The sequence below is a fragment of the Miniopterus natalensis genome, chromosome 19 (genome assembly GCF_054644295.1).
Source record: "Miniopterus natalensis isolate mMinNat1 chromosome 19, mMinNat1.hap1, whole genome shotgun sequence".
Taxonomy (NCBI): Eukaryota; Metazoa; Chordata; class Mammalia; order Chiroptera; family Miniopteridae; genus Miniopterus; species Miniopterus natalensis.
The window spans coordinates 270,658-288,761 of record NC_142099.1 but is presented as its reverse complement, the minus strand read 5'-3'; the positions used below and the strand labels follow the sequence as shown (position 1 = coordinate 288,761).

At 46.3% G+C, this 18,104-nt stretch overlaps 2 protein-coding genes and 1 non-coding gene across 3 annotated transcripts; 1 reads left to right on the top strand and 2 right to left on the bottom strand.

Annotated features, from left to right (window-relative positions):
* Window positions 1–479: 479 nt before the first annotated feature.
* TRNAA-AGC (transfer RNA alanine (anticodon AGC)) lies at window positions 480–552 on the bottom strand. The gene has a single exon. It is a non-coding gene; the product is annotated as a tRNA-Ala (tRNA).
* Window positions 553–2,330: 1,778 nt separating this feature from the next.
* On the top strand, window positions 2,331–4,536 carry ABT1 (activator of basal transcription 1). Its single transcript, XM_016220305.2, has 3 exons — window positions 2,331–2,571; window positions 3,436–3,641; window positions 3,768–4,536. The coding sequence occupies exons 1-3, from the start codon at window positions 2,331–2,333 to the stop codon at window positions 4,146–4,148; spliced, it is 828 nt and encodes a 275-aa protein (XP_016075791.1). The 3' UTR covers window positions 4,149–4,536.
* A 2,654-nt stretch (window positions 4,537–7,190) lies between these two features.
* ZNF322 (zinc finger protein 322) lies at window positions 7,191–17,535 on the bottom strand. Its single transcript, XM_087827693.1, has 3 exons — window positions 17,431–17,535; window positions 12,051–12,131; window positions 7,191–11,465 (listed from the first exon to the last, which is right to left on the bottom strand). Exon 3 carries the CDS (start codon window positions 11,279–11,281, stop codon window positions 10,055–10,057), a length of 1,227 nt encoding a protein of 408 aa, XP_087683819.1. The 5' UTR covers window positions 11,282–11,465; window positions 12,051–12,131; window positions 17,431–17,535; the 3' UTR covers window positions 7,191–10,054.
* Between the last annotated feature and the right edge of the window lie 569 nt (window positions 17,536–18,104).

Genomic DNA, 18,104 nt, shown 5'->3' with positions numbered 1-18,104 from the left:
TTCAGAACCACTGCTACAAGAGAAACAAACATTTTAGAAGTAAAAATAGAGAAAAATTAGTACGATTTTCTACCAGCTTCGGGAATTACAAGGTAGAGATCTCTCTTAATAGAAAGCACTTCATAATTTTGTGCCAATCTCATTTTTACCCTGTCTCAAAAATGTGACCCTGAATACCTATTGAAGAATCCTCTCCTACAAAGATATTAGATCAAGGTAAGGAAGAGTTGCCTGCGAATTTTGTGCCTGGCAATGTCTTGTATCTTTGTTCTCATGCTTCAGAACCTTTATTCAAACCTGCAAGCGTGGAAGAAAGCCCCAAAAGTCGACCCTTGCCTCTCCTATCCTGAAGGTGAGGTAATCACCAGTACGTGGGTCTTTACGCGATGGCTATCCCTGTCATGAAATGGGCAATGAGAGGTCCGGAACTCAGGCCGGGGGAGTTGTCTGAGAACGTTTTAGCAGTTATTTATAAAAACTGGAGAATGCGGGCATCGATCCCGCTACCTCTCGCATGCTAAGCGAGCGCTCTACCATTTGAGCTAATTCCCCGCCCTGGCGTGCCTTTTTCTCTCCCTTACCCACCTTAATATTTAGAAGGAGTTTAGCATTTTCGGATACAAGTTATAGTTGGCCTATCATCCAATAGAACTAAGAGCTGGGCTGCGGACCAGTAGTGATCAAACAGCCTCAGGACGACTTCAGGCCCCCAGCGCCACCTGTAACATGCTGCTCGGAGCTGGATCCTGTCCGGAGATATCTCCCGAGTGCAGTGGAGTCCGCGGAAACATGTGCTTAGAAACTGGACACGTTTATTTCACACTGGAATCCACCCGCAGAAGCAGGGAACCGGAAGGAAAGCGCAAGTGCATCCAGGAGGAAAAAATCAAGTTTCTCAAGCAATGTGAAGGCCCTCACCCAACATCTACACCTTCACCCACTGCTTTGCCTCATGTTGCATCATTAGAAAGTTCCTCTTTGAGGTTTAATGTTATTTTCTAATCTCATTTAAATTGGGGCAAGAGGATCAAAATTAAAATGGAGCTGGAACATCTTATTTAAGAAAGGGACTCTGTCCCTAGGCTCTGCAGGATATGCAGAGTGGACCTTCCCAGATCTTTACAATGTCCTAATGCTTGTTCTTCTGCTTTTGTATTATTATTATTATTATTATTATTATTATTATTGCAATCAGGGCTGACAAAGAGTGAATAACTTTCTGTGAGGAGAAACGCACCGCTCCCACCCCCCATCTTAGACAAGAGAGGTCGTAACTTAGGTGTTCTCTTTGTGTGTAGAAACCCACCATTCATCTCAAAGTGGCTCAGTGTGAGCCTTGCCTTGATTCTCACCACTACCTGGGTGCTTTCTCCATACTCTTCCCTGGACAGAATTTACCCAGCCACAGAACTCAATTTGGCCGCCACTCATTTGTTACTGCCTGTTTATTTTCCATGGTTCTACTAGGAGGGCGGGTGTAGAACTGGAATGAAAGAAAGCCCGCCCCACCCCATCGCTCAGAGCCAGGGAGCTTTATCGTGGCTGAGAACCGGGAGCGATGGATTTGCTCCCGGCCCCCCAGTATGAGGTCCTCACTCCCGATCCCGGAGAACATACTGGGCATTGACATTTTACAAAGGCAGACTTTGCAAACCTCCTTCGGGGAATTCAGCCTCCAAATACGAGTAGCCAAATCAGAGCTGAGAGGCAGTGCCGACGGGGAGCCCATTAGTTCTCCGGGGAGGGTGGTGACAGGCAATTCTGGTCACCCGCAGGACACGCGGAAACGGCTCAGGAGCGCCATCGCGCGGGCACTGGCGCGCCCTGCACACGGCCCCCCTAACAGCCCAAGGTGGCAGGTAAGAAAGCCGGACGGCTCCCGAGAATGACCGTGAACTGTAGAGGACTGAACAAGGCGGTGCCTCCGATCCACGCAGCCGTGCCCGCCTGCCACCGCAGAAGACACTCCAGCCACTCCCAAATCCCGGCAAGGCCTGCTGCCACCCGCCATTTCGCGTCTCACCGGGCGTTCTGCAGGGAGCATTACACTTGGGGATCAGCCTTGGCCGGTGCGCCTCTTCCGGCGCGCCATTTCCGGTCAGCCTCTCTCCAGCCCGGAAGTCAGGCTAGTTCCTTTCCCTAGCCTGTGAGCCGCTCTCCTGCTTTGAATTTCCCGCGAACCGGGACCCACTTCCGCCCTCTGCACCAGGCCTGGACCTTTCATTGGTCAGAACCCTCATCGGCCCCACCCCCTCGCCGCCGGCGTCGCACATGGCGCGCGTCAGACAGCGCGGCGCTTTACGGCAGACTTGCTTCACGTCTCGACCAGCATGGAGGCAGGGGAGTCGGAGAAGGAAGCGGCAGCGCAGGAGCCTGTGGAAGGGGGAGACCTGGAACTAGAGGCGGAAGAGGAGCAGGAGGAATCCGAGGAGGCAGCTGGCAGCGCCAGGAAGCGGGTGGTGCCGGGTATTGTGTACCTGGGCCACATCCCGCCCCGCTTCCGGCCTCTGCACGTGCGGAACCTCCTCAGCGCCTACGGCGAGGTGGGGCGCGTCTTCTTCCAGCCCGAGGGTAAGCGCGCGCCCGAGGCCCCGGGGTGGTTCCGCAGGGGCCAGGCTGCGGCGGGAGCCCTGCGGGCCTGTGCTCGGAGAGCTGATTTGGAGTTTAATCTCGCCTCCGCCCCCCCCCCTTTTTTGGCCTGAATTTGCCAGTTTGTTAAATCTTAGTGGCTTTTCCACAGAACGGAAGACATCTCTTTGTCATTGCGGCCCCCAACTCCTGAGCAGGCACTGATTGGGATTGGAGTTTGGGGGCCGTGTGAATTTTAAATAGAACATTTAGGGCAGACCTGATTAAGGAGCGTTAACCACCAAATCGAAGGCCTTTCAGAGTGAGAAGCAACAAGCATTTATTTGAGATCAATAAGAACAGCTGCTGGGAAAGCACTGATTTCAGGCAGAAGCCCAGATAGTGTTCTGATGAGGAGACAAACAAAGGGAACTTATGAGAAAGGGGACAGTTACGTCAGTAGAAGGAAGGCGTCGCTATTGGTGCAGGTAACATGACATCGTGATGCTAATTCTAAACAATGTTTTTAATTTTCAGTCTGTTATCTATTAGTCCAGTAGCCACTAAACATCCAAAGGTTTGAGGCATAAACGTGCAAAGCAGTACTGGCTCCAGTACTGGAAGGGCAGCTCTGGCTCCAGTTTCAAATGACTCCATTTATATCGTGACAGGAGTTAACACTGAGGAAGGGTTGAGTTAGACATGGGGAGAAAGGGCGGACTTTGCAGTTCTCAACTCCCTTTCCGGCAAAGACCTAGAGTTGGGATCCTGGCCTGCGGGCAGGTTCTGAGAACTCGGCCAGCGGGCGATGCCGTAAGTGGGTGCTGCGTCTGTCTCCATGACCACTGCTCTGTCTTTGGCACACAGATGGGTTTGTGCGTCGCAAGAAGAAGGCAGCAGCAGCCTCAGCCACCGGAGGGAAAAAGCGGTCCAAGTACAGCAAGGACTACACAGAGGGCTGGGTGGAGTTCCGGGACAAGCGAGTAGCCAAGCGTGTGGCCGCCAGCCTTCACAACACGCCCATGGGTGCCCGCAGGCGCAGCCCCTTCCGTTACGACCTATGGAACCTCAAGGTGAGGGGATAGGCTTGTCTGTCGCATCTCCCATCCTCCTACCTTCCCACCCAGCCCAGGCACCTCCTGTTTTCTCTCCATCCTGACCTGTCCTACCCAGACCTTTTCTTGTTTTCCTGTCTGCAGTACCTGCACCGATTCACCTGGTCCCACCTCAGCGAGCATCTTGCCTTTGAGCGCCAGGTGCGCAGGCAGCGCCTGAGAGCAGAAGTTGCCCAGGCCAAGCGTGAGACTGACTTCTATCTGCGCAGTGTGGAGCGAGGGAAGCGCTTCCTTGCCGCTGACGGGGACTCCACCCGCCCGGATGGCTCCTGGACATTTGCCCAGCGTCCTACTGAGCAGGAGCTGAGGGCCCGTAAGGCAGCTCGTCCAGGGGGTCGTGAACGGGCTCGCCTGGCCAATGCTCAGGACCAGGCCCGCTCCAACCGTGGGCTCCTCGCCAGGATCTTTGGAGCCCCACCACCCTCAGAGAGCATGGGAGACCCCAAGGTGGTCAAGGACTCTTGAGGGGCAGGGAGTCCATCTCCTAGCTCAGCCCAGAGTTCTGTCCACCTGATAATGACTACTCAGTCTGAGCTTGTTTCTCAGACTAGGAGTCTAGTGAGTGTCCAGACCTCTTTTTTTTTGGGCCTCTCTTCCCCTCTCCAACTACTGCATGTGCCTGGCAGAAGCACCGAATTCATGCTAGTAGCATGATTATTACTACTACAGATGCCTGTTTTATCTTATCTGATTCTTGGCTGCCTGCCTCCTACCCTTTGGGGACCTCTAAAAATCCCACTTACTGGGCCCAGGAAGAGCCTTGTATCAAGCTGGAGTGACAGTGGGTAGACTGGGGCAGCTGTTCACCAACCACAGATACTGGCGGCAGCAGCAGCAGCATTCTTTTCATTTAGAAAAGATGAACCGGTGGGGTTAATGGGGTGGGACTGGTTTGGGAAACACCTTCCAAATGTATTTATAGAAAAGAAAGAAATATATATATAATTACAACTTTGTACCTGAGGGGCGGAGCATTGGGTAAGTTATAACTTCCGTCTTCTGTGTCCCATTCCCTCACCTTCATTCCATCTGGTCTGGTCTCAGAATCCATTCTACCTATCTAGTTTTTAGCCTATTTTATCAATCAGTTGTCTAATTCAGTACTTACTAAGTCATTATATGAGGATGTGAATGACAGCATCTAACAACACATGGTCCTTGGCATTAAGAATCGTATAGACCACTAGGAAAAGGGAGATATTTAAGGAATAAATGCATAGAGGTACTTCAGGCATCATGGTGGATGTGGGGTGTGTAAAGGGTAGTGTGGGGCCATGGGAGAGCATGGTGACACTGTCTGGACCTAATTCCCAATCACAGTCTTCAGAGATGGAGTCATTTTTCACCAGCTTTTCCAGATTGTTCCTGAAAGGTGAACAGAAGTCTGGAAGAGCCTGGTGAACTACAACTGCAAACAAAGCTCCTGGGATGGAGTGTTGGGTTGAAACCTTTACGGTGGGCACAGTGATTCCCCTCAGGTACACCTCTGTGTTAGGGCTCAAGACGGGGGAGGGTCACAGACAACATGCAGAGCAGCCTAGTATTAACTAGTAAGGACTGACAACAGGTAACACTATAACTGAGAAAGAAGTCTGCACACAGCCTCAGAGATCGAAACTCTGGTCAGAATCCAAGTTTCAAAGCTGGGCAAATGTAGCAGAAGATTGAAGTTTAACTAAATTTAAGACTCTATAATGGTAAAAACCCTTAGTGGTCCAATAATAAAAAAGTTTTTTTAACCAAATAAGGAGCATCCAGGAAGATATTACAAATCTCAAAATTTGTGAAACATTTAGAATATTCTAATTAAAGTCACAAATGAATGAAGATATTCCCTGTTACCACTACTATTCATACATTCCAAAAAATCCTGGTGATAGACAAAAGTGAAAACAAAAGTCAAGTGGAAAAAAAGGTAAAATTGCCCTTGCTGATGTGGCTCAGTTGGTGGGGTGTCCTGTGCACTGAAAGGTTGCTGGTTCCATTCCCAGTCAGGGCACATGCCCAGGTTGCAGACTCTGTCCCCGGTAGGAGGTGTGCCGGAGGCAGCCAATTGATGTTTTACTCTGTTTATGTTTCTCTCCCTCTACCTTCCTCTCTAATAACAACAAAAATATATTTTTAAAAAAGACAAAATTGACACTATTTGTAAGTAACATAATTTCAACATGTCTCCAGAAAATAATACCATACATAAAAATAGCAGCCTCCCTGATACACCAGATAAAGATGCCAGATATAAAAGACTGCACTGAGGCAGGGACACACGTGGACAATAAACATGTAAAAGATGGTCTATCTCACAACTCAGATAACACTCAACTGTTCAGGGATGAGTATTCACTAATTGTATCTATACATCAACCCACATTTCTACCAATAAGGGTATGGGTAGGTAAGTAGGTGTTAGAGGTCGGCTAGTCTAGTAGAACTGTCAGATACACAAAATGTTGGAGAGGGTCTCAGAGCTGTCTCCTGCCCTATGTTCACCCACAAACCTCAACCCTACACATAAACCTCTCATGGTAAGGAACCTGATAAACCAGAAAGTATTCCTAATAATTTAGCCATGTCTGGACTCAACCAGGCCACCTAACATCTCTAGAAGAAAGCGTTTCTTAGCAGGACCTTCACTAATTATATTGGAAAGGATATTTAACCCTTTCCCCACTCACCTGAAGATCCTCTTGCCATAGGTGTGTTCATGTTCTCACTGATGCATTAGTACTAGCACATCCTGCCCAGGATGTGGAGTATGGAAAAGCATGGTTGAGTGGAATTGAGCTGCTCTAGAGGATGATCCTCCCAGGTGTCTTTCTTCTCTTGGAAACCTGGATGTGTTTAACATCTGTGATTAACAAGGGTACTGGATTCCACGTGGGTCATTAATGGAGCACTGGTGGTTACTGAATTTTAGCCAATGTGGTCAGATGAAGCTATTACTCCTCCCTGTGCTGTTATGTCATGCAGTGAGGAGGCTCCAAAAGGACCCGCTGCCCAGGGAGCACAGACTGCACTCCTTCCAGGTTTCACTCACTCTCAGCCTTAGCACTGGAAACTCCTAGGCTTCTATTTTTTTAGAAATTTTTAAAATATATATGAAATATATATATATTGATTTCAGAGACAGGAAAGGTGAGGGAGATAGAAACATCAATGAGTCACTGATCGGCTGCCTCCTGCACGCCCCCCACTGGGGATTGAGCCCGAAACCCTGGCATGTGCCCTGACTGGGAATCGAACCCCAATCACCTGGATCCTAGGTCAATGCTCAACTGCTGAGCCATGCCGGTGACTGTCACCACCAGGGCTCAGGGCCACATGAGTATCCACTTTATTCTTTTTTCATTCAGCTTTATTGAGGTATAACTGACAAAACTGCAAGATTAAAATGTAAAGTATACATCATGATGAACTGATGATATATATTGTGAAAGGATTCCTGAATACCTGCTTTATTCTAATGCAGGTGTAGGGGGAAAGCTTTTCTTAGTACAGTAGACAAAATGCAGTTTTTCAGAACAAATGTTTATTTAAGAATTAAGGGAAAACAAAAACATTAAAGCATAGGAATGATACACTGAATACAAGTGTCTTGTTTGGTCTGAAATCTTGAAAGTTACTCTAACTACTTACCTGAGGTAGATCTAGGTTGGCACTGTTTCAAGAACCTCCATCCATCCCAGAAGGTACCTTCTAGTTTTGGTTACAGGCTCCCAAGTGGTCCTCCCCAACCTCAGGTTATGCTATAGGAATAATACCAACACCTTTTCCTCATGGTTAAGAGACCTCGGACCTGTTTCATACCCACAAACTTCGGTGTTTGAGGGGTGGTCCATCTTTAATTTACTTGAAGACTAGAGACAATCACCAGTGAGATTAGCTGAAAGAAGGGTCAAGTCATTATGCCAACGAGACCAATTCTGTCCCCTTCCGCAAGTTCTCTCTAATGACTAACAAGTAGCCACAGGACTGATTTCATCACCACCATGCCATACACCCATACTATTTCAGTGTTACAACAATCAAACACATACTAGTGATAGGCATGATTTTCACCAAAGAAAAACAAATACATCTTGTGTTTTTTACCACACTGGGCAACTTTTCATGGAATAAGGGCTATTTATGAAAACAAAAACCTATCAGATTGAATCACCTTCCAGAATCTGTTTGCTAAAAGAAAAAACACCCTAGAATCAGATTCCATACTATCACTATGAGCTATACCCACCAACCCTATGATTATCAAGATCATCAGCCAGTCATCAGGACCACAGCTTAGAGCCACACACAAAATAGCCGCTGGCCACCTCCAGGAGTCCGAGGCCAACGCTCCTGAGTTTAAGGATTCGCTATGATCAACCAGACAGACTAGCAACAAAATATTTATTCACCAGTCTAGTCCCAAACACTGCAGGAATCTTAAGTATTTTATTAAATATGTTTTAATCTGAGGGGGGAAAAACCTTCAGAAGTGTCCATTTATAGATTCCTGGATTAATTACAGTACTTCTAGAGAATGTTAAATATAATAATTCTGTTAACCTGGAGCTAAGTGCTTATCCTCAAACCTCTGATGAATTTGGCAACTACTTTTCCCCTCTAGCATTTAGCATCCTACGTTCCAAGCCAAATAAATACCTTATATTGTGGTGATTGCAATCCTTTCCCTGGGATTAAAAAGCATCCTCTCTTTTCATGGCAGAGCTAAAGTAAATGAAAGGCATATCATTATGGGGCTGACTTTGCTATAGGCAGCAGGATAATGGAGTGAAAAGAACACTGGCTTTGGAATCAGGATAGTCAAAACCAAGAAGCACGGTTCCTCCATTAACATTGTTCCATCGTGTGTTACTCGCCTGTGCAGGCCTAACGTTTCTTCCAGTCTTCCCTCAGACATTCAGACATGAGCTGATGAGAATACATTATCATTGGAGGAGATGATACATGAAGCCACAAAACTGTAGATACTAGCAATATCATAACTCATCTTGAAATCTGCATTTCTGAGTTGAAGAGATGAATCTCTAAAGCAGAAAATTCATATACCAGTGATACTCAGATATCTTAGGGAAAGGAAACTTCGAGGGTATGCCTCAACTCACACCAAGCAAAACATTGGGTGTTCTGCTTCTTTATGAGGTTGGCCCTCCAAAGGGGAAACTTGGGAGTTCTGATCCAGGATAACTACTCCCTACTGCTTAGTTCTTTTCACTACCAGCAAGTTTCCCAAGCTACTATCAAAACACCAGTCCCCAGTCTGGCCAAGATTAAAAAAAAAAAAATTAAGAGATAAAGTCAGTACTCTCCCCAACGGTAACACATGCCACACCATCTATCACACAGGCACAGTCCTTTCCTTTATTGGATTTCCAAATGTTAAAAAGAGGAAGTAAAGCAATCATCAACTAAGTGGTTCAGATAAAAAAGCATCTTCACCTGAGTTTTCCATCAGCCTGCTCTGACCTGCCCAAGCTCCTCCCACAACACACTTCTGGGTATCTAACAACTGTTTTCATACTGACTCATTAAAGTCACCGCCACCCCATGGGTCAGTTAACTATGAGCACGGTTATTCTCATACCTATTATATGTACACAGTCCATGACTAGATCTCTCACCAGAGCAAAATTCTCTGCAGAGTAGGTTCTTTGGAGCCCAAAGGTAGAGGTTTCTAGCAAGGCTTTATTCAGACTCAAGATATTTACGGTTTTTTTCACTTGTGTGAGTTCCCTGGTGTACCAAAGGAGCTGATCATTGACAGCTTTTCTCACTCAGAGATTTCATAAGGTCTCTTCTTAGACTGTTTTGTTGTTGCAAACCCAAGAAGACTCTCCATCTAATGCTTTTGCCACATTCAAGACAAATGCCTAAAATTTTACCGATATGGCTTCTTTGATGGGTAAGAAAGTCATAGTTCTGTGGGAAGCTTTTTCCACACTTTGCTGGGGTTTCTCCCATGTGGGCTTTCTGACATCCAGTGAGCTGTGCATAGTGTCTGAAGCACTGTTCACACCAATGGCACTGTCCTCTGGTGCGAATTTTCTGGGATGGAGAGGAGTAAGCATTGCTAGGAAGCTCTCTCACTCTCTTGCATCTACAAGGTTCCCCACCAGTACGAATCTTCTTGTGGGTGATGAGATATGAGCTCAGACTAAAGGTTTCCAAACCTGAAGGCCTTTGAAGGTTTCTCATTGGAGTGACTGATAGGTGTTATTAGGTTGGCTCTTTGGGTAAACCATTTCCCAACTTCCTACAACCGCAGATTCTCTGGTCCCCACTGAAGTCTGAGCTCTTAGAAAAGTCTAAGATTAGCCTAGAGTTCATCTAAATGAGTTCTCTGATTCTTAAGTACTTTTTTTATGTTGTTATAACTTCTTGTCTGGCCAAGACGTCTGTGAGGCTTCTGACGCATGGGAAGGGCTGAGGTCAAGCCCTTTCTCAGCCACATTACAGATATATGGTTTTTCACCAATGTGGACTGTCTGATGTTGAAGGAGGGCTGAGCTCTGGCGGAAGCCTTTATCGCACACACTGTATTGATAATGCAGCTCCTCTGTTTGAGTTCTCATTTTTGGTTGGGCAACAAAGCCCATGCCTAGGAGAAAGCCACTCTCACATGCAGACCACTGACGTGGTTTCTCTTCCATGTGAATTCTTTGATGCACAATAAGGTCTGAGCCACAGCTGAAACTTTTCTCATACTCAAGGCATTTAAAAGTGTGCGTGTGAGTTGCCTGGTGCCTGATTAGGTTGGCACTCCGAGTAAAACTTCTCATACATTCCAAACATTTATAGGGCTTCTCCCCTGTGTGGACTCTCTGGTGGACAATAAGGTCTGATTTCTGGCCAAAGCACTTCTCACAGGCGCCACATTTATAGGGCTTCTCCCCAGTATGAACTCTTTTATGAACAATGAAGGCTGAACGGTGTCGGTAACTTTTCTCACACTTATTACATTTGTAGGGCCTTTCGCCAGTGTGAGTTCTCTGGTGGCTAATGAGATCCGATTTCCCACTAAAAGCTTTTTCACACTCCAGACACTTAAATGGTTTCTCACCGGTGTGAGTTCTTCGGTGCCGAATGAGGTTTGTACTTCGACTGAAGCATTTATCACACTCACTGCACAGATACGGTTTCTCACCTGTGTGGCTTCGCTGGTGGACAAGCAGATCAGAGCTCTGTCCAAAATTCTTGCCACAAATGTCACATGTATAGAACTTTTTACCTGCGTGTGTTCTCTGGTGTCCTGAAAGGGCTAAGTGGTGCCAGAAGCTCTTCTCACATTTGCTACATTTATAAGGTTTCTCATAACTGTGGACCCTCTGGTGTGAAATGAGATCTGAGCGCTGGATGAAGGTTCTTTCACACATATCACACTGATGAGGTTTCTCCCCAGTGTGGGTTCTCTCACACATAATAAGAGCTAAGTTCTCACAGAAGTTTTGCTTGCGTTCAAGGCACTGGTATATTTGATCATCTATTTGAGCAATCTCATGTACATGAATGAAAATCTTTTGACCCTTCTCAGGGCACGCATGATATAATTTCCTTCTCTGAGTTCTCTGATTAGCTCTCTCTTCTGAAGTGCACATTTCTATGGCTCTCTCCTAGGGAGTTTTCCACTGGTCATCTTGACCCATCATTTTCTTCATTGTCGTTTTCCAGATAAGAACTTGAAAGATACACTTGTTTTAGATCTTTGAGTCATGAGCTGTTGGTCTCTACAAGTTTCCAACATCATATACACTACCAGTTCCTTACTCGGTATTTCCAACACTGTGAGACAAAGGAGAAATATTATTTATATTCCTATAACTAAGAAAATAATGCTCAAAGTTAAAAATCACTGTAGGAAAGACAGAAATTCTGCATCAGGGTCCGTAAATACCCTCGGTTTTGCAGGGGCTGAAATCAGTTCGTTTCTCTCTTTGCCAGTATCAAACCAATCAGCAACATATATGGAAAGTACTAGGAATTATTATTTCTTCCACAACCTGGGTGATCTCAAACCTAGGTTCTTCCCGTCACTCTGGCTGAGTAGTGCCCTGGCATTCCCTGACCCCTTCACTGTTGCTTTTCTCCACAGTACTTGTCATCTAATACAGTGCACAGGAAATCCACGGATTTGCTGTCTACGGCCAGAATATGGCATGATGTCTGTTTTGATTGCTGCTCTTTTCTTAATATACAGAGCAGCTCAGGCATACAGTTGGTGCTTAATAAGCAGCTTATTGCAGTCCTACTTGTGTCCTTGTCTGGTAAAGGACCAAGGCTGAATGCCATAAGGTGGGAGCTGGTCTGATGAGATACGGTTTAGAAGAAAGAAGGGCCATTTCAAAAGGCTGAGGAAATGGAACTCACCTAGAATGTGAATGAAGGAAAAGCAGCATTTACTTCCTGGTCCTGAGGATGTGATTTCTCAAGGAAGATTGCAACCGCATTCTATAAAACACAGGACAAGAAAAGGAAAAACAGTCACAAATGAGAGGACTTAGCACTACATCATTTCACTCAAACCACCCGAAAACGGGGACAGTTTTCTTAACAAGAGCAGGTGGGTTTTCTTACGCAATCCCTGTCATCCCACATGACTTTGGAGGAAATGGACAATAAAGAACCTACAAACCATCCTTGGGGACATAGTGGCACTGCAGGGAAGGGCCCCTAACACTAAGCTCGCTGATGAAGCATGAGCTTCCTCCAGGAGACAAGCTGCCCTGGTCTGAAGTACATCAGGGACCACAGTGTCCCCAGGGAGGACACCCCTCCACACCTTCCCTGTAGGGCCCGCCGTCGCCACCACTCTCGTCATTCACAATTTACAAGACTAGGCTGACTTATATTTCAGCCACAAACAACTCAGGACACATTGACTATGGGCATGAGAGGTTAGACACCAGGCCTGTCCACTGCTTTCTTCCCTCAGCAGCTCTAACCTGCCTGCTCCAGGTCACCAGACTTTCCGTTTCCTCAGCAACCTTTCTGCTATTGAGGACCAGAAGCAAACACGGAGCCGCTCAGATGCAGAGAGCACAGGGGACATACACTTAGCCCACAGCCGCCACTAATAACATGACATGTTTCATGGTTCTGGTTCCAGGAAAGATGGCGTGAACACATGCCAGCTGTCTCTCCCATAAAACACAACTCCGAACTCCGCACCAGATCATGGGACCACCACCTCACCTGCAGCGAGTTCACTATTTCTTTGTCCCCTCTGTATCCCCTGGCCTGAACTTGATACAGGCTGAATCACAGAAGTCAAGGAAAATGTAAAATGTAATTCAGTTGGGATTTTTCAGAAAACCTATGGGTTTCCATGCCAGTAATTTAAGACTGACTTCAGTCAGTGGACAGAAAACAAAACGGGGCTACCTGTGGCAGAATCGATCAAAGGTTCACTGTCAAAAAGAGAAAACCCACTCTAAGTACAAAAAAAATTTTAAGAGTTCTGATAAAAGCAGGATACAAGGAAGAGACTTAGCGTGCACATAGAAGAGGCAGCCTGGAACAACAATTCTTAGGAAAGAGGAGAGTAAAAAGGAAGGGGAGGAACCTTGTGGACCTCACAGGCAAGGAGAAAAGGAACAAAGGGAAATTTAAGGTCCTTCAACGTGGAGAAAATTTTAAAATGCACAATCTATCTCCCCAGTATCTTCTAAAAATACCATCCAGTTTTAAAACAAAACTTGACCACAGTGGCAAAGTGATAATGTGCTGCTGAATTAGCAACCTTGTAAAACATTTTATGTTCTATAAAATAAAAATAATTCAACTAAAAACTGGGAGAAGGGGAAGAAAACTGAAATAACCTCACTGATTACTGCATTAATGGAAGGCAGGAGTGAAGAGCACTATTAAAAACTGGGAAACCAGATAATTAAAGGTTCAATAAGAAAACGGGACTAGCCCGGCCAGGCGTGGCTCAGCAGTTAAGCATGGATTGGAGTTCAATTCCCAGTCAGGGCACATGCAGGGGGCGTGTGGAAGGCAGCTGATCATGACTCTCATCATTGATGCTTCTTTCTCTCTCTCTCCCTCCCTCTCTCTGAAATCAATAAAGATATATATTTTAAAAAATGGGACTAGAGGCATTTAAAAAGGTCTAAGTATACAAAGGTAGCCATTATAACAAAAATCAAACATTCTGAAAATTTTTTTAAATGAAAGAGCAATGAAAACACATCATGCAGAAGAAAGGACACAGGTTACGTAACACCGATGACTAAACCTGAAGAGTGTGAACCACAGCCCACTGCCAGTATCAGTGTGAAAATTACACAAAAGTAGCAAGCACATTCTTTTACCCTGTTGCTTTTACAATTTACTGTTTATCCTGGAAATCATTCTATATCAATTGGTAAAGATTTTCTTTATTCTCTTTCACAGCTGCAAAATATCCATTATATGTGGATATACCAAGTTTATTCAACCACTTTCGTACACATGGGCATTTCAGTTGTTTTAAATACTTTCAAACTACAAGCACTGCTACGATGAGTAACCTTATGCATGGGTATCTTCAGAGTGAATTTCTAGAACACGGATTGCTGAGTCAGAAATAAATGCATATCTGTGTGAACAGAGAAACAGAATCATAAAGCAAACACAGTAAAATGTTAACATTTAGGGACTATGGACAAAGGGTGTATGGACATTCTTTGTACTATTTTACAACATTTTTGTACGTCTCAAATGATTTTAAAATTAAAAGGTTGTGTTTTTTTTTTTAAAGAACATGGTATCTGAGAGTTGGCACACTGTGCTAGTTAAAATTAAATGTTCAAGCTCTGAAATTAGATTTTGGTTCAAGTTCCCACTACGCTCCTCTGTAGCTGTGAGAACTTGGGTAGTGACTTAAAGTCCTTAGGCTTCCATTTCCCTTTTGATAAAGTAGGTGAGCTATGATTACATGCCTCAAGGAGTTGCTGTGAGAACTGAGACAGTGTCAGTTAAGGACTCAGCTCAATGTCTGGGTCTCAACAAGTGCTCAATAAATGAAAGGTTCTATTATTTCCTTAATTCCTTCTTTACATGCACAAAAAACAGTCGTTGAGCCCATCCTCTGTGCCTGCATCTTGCATAAAGCCTTGTTTAAAATCCATTTAAAATAATTAACCAAATAAATAATAAAATAACTCAGCAAATTAATGATTTATAAAAAGATTATGCAAAAACAGTTATGGAGAAATGTCAGGAGGAAAAGGAAGAATCCAGAATCGCAACTAAGTAAAAGATATGCAGGCATCTAGACAAATAACTAATATAAGATGGTGGGTTTATGGGAATTTTGCCTTTTAAAATGTGTATTATTGTTAAGGTCGAAAGGAGAATAGAGTAGAGATAAAGGATTCTGAGCTTGGTCACAGACTGTAAATGAGTGAGTATTTCCTAAAGTTATCAGCCTAGGGTATTGTATTTGCCCTAAGTAGCCAACAACTGTGGGGCACTAAGAAGAAAAAAAATTGTTAAACAAGGAAATAATTTTCTTATCCATATCTAAGTCTACTTGTTCATAACACTTTCCTAGTTCAAAATACTATAATTGTCTCCTATCACACAAAATAAACACAAAATTTTCACAGCTCTGTGTAACGTGGCACCTCCACCTACCTCCAGCCTCCCAGGATACCTGGAACATTTGCACTGCTTCCTTCTGCCTACAATGCTCTTCCCCCGGGGGTTGCCTGATCCTTTATTTGACTCAAGTGTTGGACTGAAAATTACTTCCTCAAAAAGCAGCACACCCTGATGACTTTATCTAACACAGCCATGCCCCACTTTGTGGTATATATTTTATGTTCCTTAATTTGTTTCTCTCTCCTACTAGACTATAACTTCCACTAGGGTTAGGACTAAGTCTTTGTTCACTGCAGTGTCCCTAGCACCTGGAATACATTAGCTGACTGAATGAGAGTGCGAGTGCATAAATACCAGAACCAAAAAGGGCCATCGTCCTCCTTGGAGGCCCAGCAGCAACGCAACCAGCTAGGCTAGGAGCCCTGGCTGGTTCTTCTGGCAAACCTGAGTGCATCAATCCTTCAAGTCTTAGCTCCAGGAAGCCCTCCTGTAGGAAGAGACTGGTTCTCTCCTCCACTGTGAGGGTCAGAGTGCACAGAATGAACAGGCAGGCAATAAAAGTCCAAGCACACAAGCTGAGTAAAGAACTTCAAAGCTCAAGGTTATCTTTACAGTTAAAGGCTGTATGGGACAAGCAGACAAGTCCATAAAGCAATATCTAAAAAATAGATAATTCTTACCTTATCAGGCCCTAGATTAGGGATTATCATACCTATTTTTCATTGATTACATGGACTGTCTCATTTAATCTTCCCAAGAACTTTGTAAAGTTGATGTTACTACCAATGTTTGCACCTTACAGATAGAAAGCCTGATGCTTAGGGCAGTTAAATAACTACCTAAGATGTCACAGCTAGTAAGTAGCAGAGCCAGGATTTAAACTGCCATCTTCTGACTCCTGAGCCTACCTAAGCATTGACCATAATGCCTTTTGGGGGGCTCAAATCAATCAAGAAGCAATTACTATAAGCCTATTGTGAATATGCATGTTGGAATGTAGTATAAAATACACTTAAATTGGTAGGATAGGACCCAGTTATATCACTCTGCTATCTCACAAGCTAAAAAAGGATCATTCCCCTTTTCCATGTATCTTATCCCATTCCTTCCTGTCCTCCCCAGGTCCCCGTTTTCTCCCCCTCCAAAATGCACTCCACTTATATAGAAACATACAGCCTTGTATGCCACTTGCCATAACAAACACTCAAGACTGTCTTCCTTTTGGCTCCAAAAGGTCTCTAGTACATAACTATTCACAACATACAATTCTTCCCTGTCCTAGAGAAAAAACACACACCCAATAATGCAGAAATTTATAATTTTTCTGGAGCTGGACATCTACATATTGGTTTTTTTCTCCAGTCTGGTCAGCATCTTTCAACCAGATCCTACCTCTTCCTACCTTTGCTTCCTTCTGTTTCTCCTGCAAGAAGTACCTGCCCCTGGTAGCCATGGTTCCTTCCCAACCAGCTCAAGACAAAATATCAAGAATCCTCCTGGATAATAACTAACTTCATCACAAAGCCCCGAGTCCTGTTTTGCTTAACTTTTGTCCTTCTGCTAATTGTTTTTTGTCTGTATTATGTCAACCTCTAAGGTCAAGGACCCAATCTCCTACCACTGGTAAGTGTGCATAACAAAGTTACATATAATGCAAGTTTCCAAAAATGGCTACGGCGTGATTAAATCAACCGGGTTCTCCCGCATCTGATTCGAATGCAACACAACTAATCCCTGCATTAAAGAGGGGAAGGGGGCGCCACCGAACGTCCTGGGGCTCCTTCCCCAGCACGAACCGCGCAGGTCGCCGAGAAAAGCGCCGGCCGCGCTCTCGGCGGGACCCACCGCGCGGGGCGGCTCTTCTTTCAACTTTCCATTGACCGCCTTTCAGTCGGGCCCGCGGTCCCGGAGCGCGAGGGCGGGCGGAGCAGGGCCGCTCCCAGGGCCCAGGCCGCTGGGCGCCGGTCGGCCGCGTCCCGACCCGACGCCGCAGGCCCGGCCCCCCACAGCCCGCAGCCCGCTAGCCCCGCGGCCCCCGCACCGCCCCTCGGCCGCCGCACTTCCGGTTACTCGCGGACACTCGGTCCGGGTTTCCCGGCGGCCGCAGGCTCCGCGGTCGTGGACCAAAGGGCGCACCCCCGGGCAAGGAGGGAAAGCAAACCTGGGGCCGACGAGGGCCAGGAGCAGCTCCCTCTGCGCGCCGGGCCGGGGAGCTGGGGCCGGGCCCTGCGGCGGCGCCTCCACACCGACCAGGCCGGCTACCGAGCCCTTTCAGCCGGGCCGGAGGCGGCGGCACAGCCCCGCCCCGCCGCGGGTCACGTGGTCACCCGCCCGCGGCGACAGCGCGCTCCTCCCCCCCGTCTCTGCGCCAATGGGGCTGAGGCTCCGGAGGGGCGGGGCCCCGGGGCGCATGCGGCCTAGCTCAGGCTGCCGAGGGCCCGGATGTGGAAGCCGCCGGCCGTTCGCGCTGCTGTTCCCGACGCCTGTTCTTTCTTCAAGGCTGTGAAAAGGGGCTGGACGCGGGACTGGAGTCGCCCAGACGGGTGCCGCCACCCCTGAGAAAAACACCCCGAAGGACCAGGAAGGAAGGGAGGACCCCAAAGTGTTAGATAGGATCCGGGTCTCAAGGTGCGGGGATTCTTCCTAAAGGGTATTCTCGGTAAATGTTTAAATGTACGACAGTGTTCTGCAGACGCAGCTACAACCAGACGAGCGTGGCTGGAACCCAACCAGATGAGGGTCGCCAGCCGCAAAGGCGAAATCAACACGTAACTGAGCAAACCGTGGTGTCAGCCGCGACCACGCCTCGCCCCCGGAGACCCCGCGTTGGACGTG

Bases quoted from the DNA above. Each gene is read 5' to 3' on its own strand.
- ZNF322 (XM_087827693.1), bottom strand. From the start codon at position 11,281: ATGTGCACTTCAGAAGAGAGAGCTAATCAGAGAACTCAGAGAAGGAAA.
- ABT1 (XM_016220305.2), top strand. From the start codon at position 2,331: ATGGAGGCAGGGGAGTCGGAGAAGGAAGCGGCAGCGCAGGAGCCTGTG. The intron at 2,572-3,435 runs GTAAGCGCGCGC...TTTGGCACACAG, and splicing joins CGTCTTCTTCCAGCCCGAGG to ATGGGTTTGTGCGTCGCAAG. The intron at 3,642-3,767 runs GTGAGGGGATAG...TCCTGTCTGCAG, and splicing joins ACGACCTATGGAACCTCAAG to TACCTGCACCGATTCACCTG.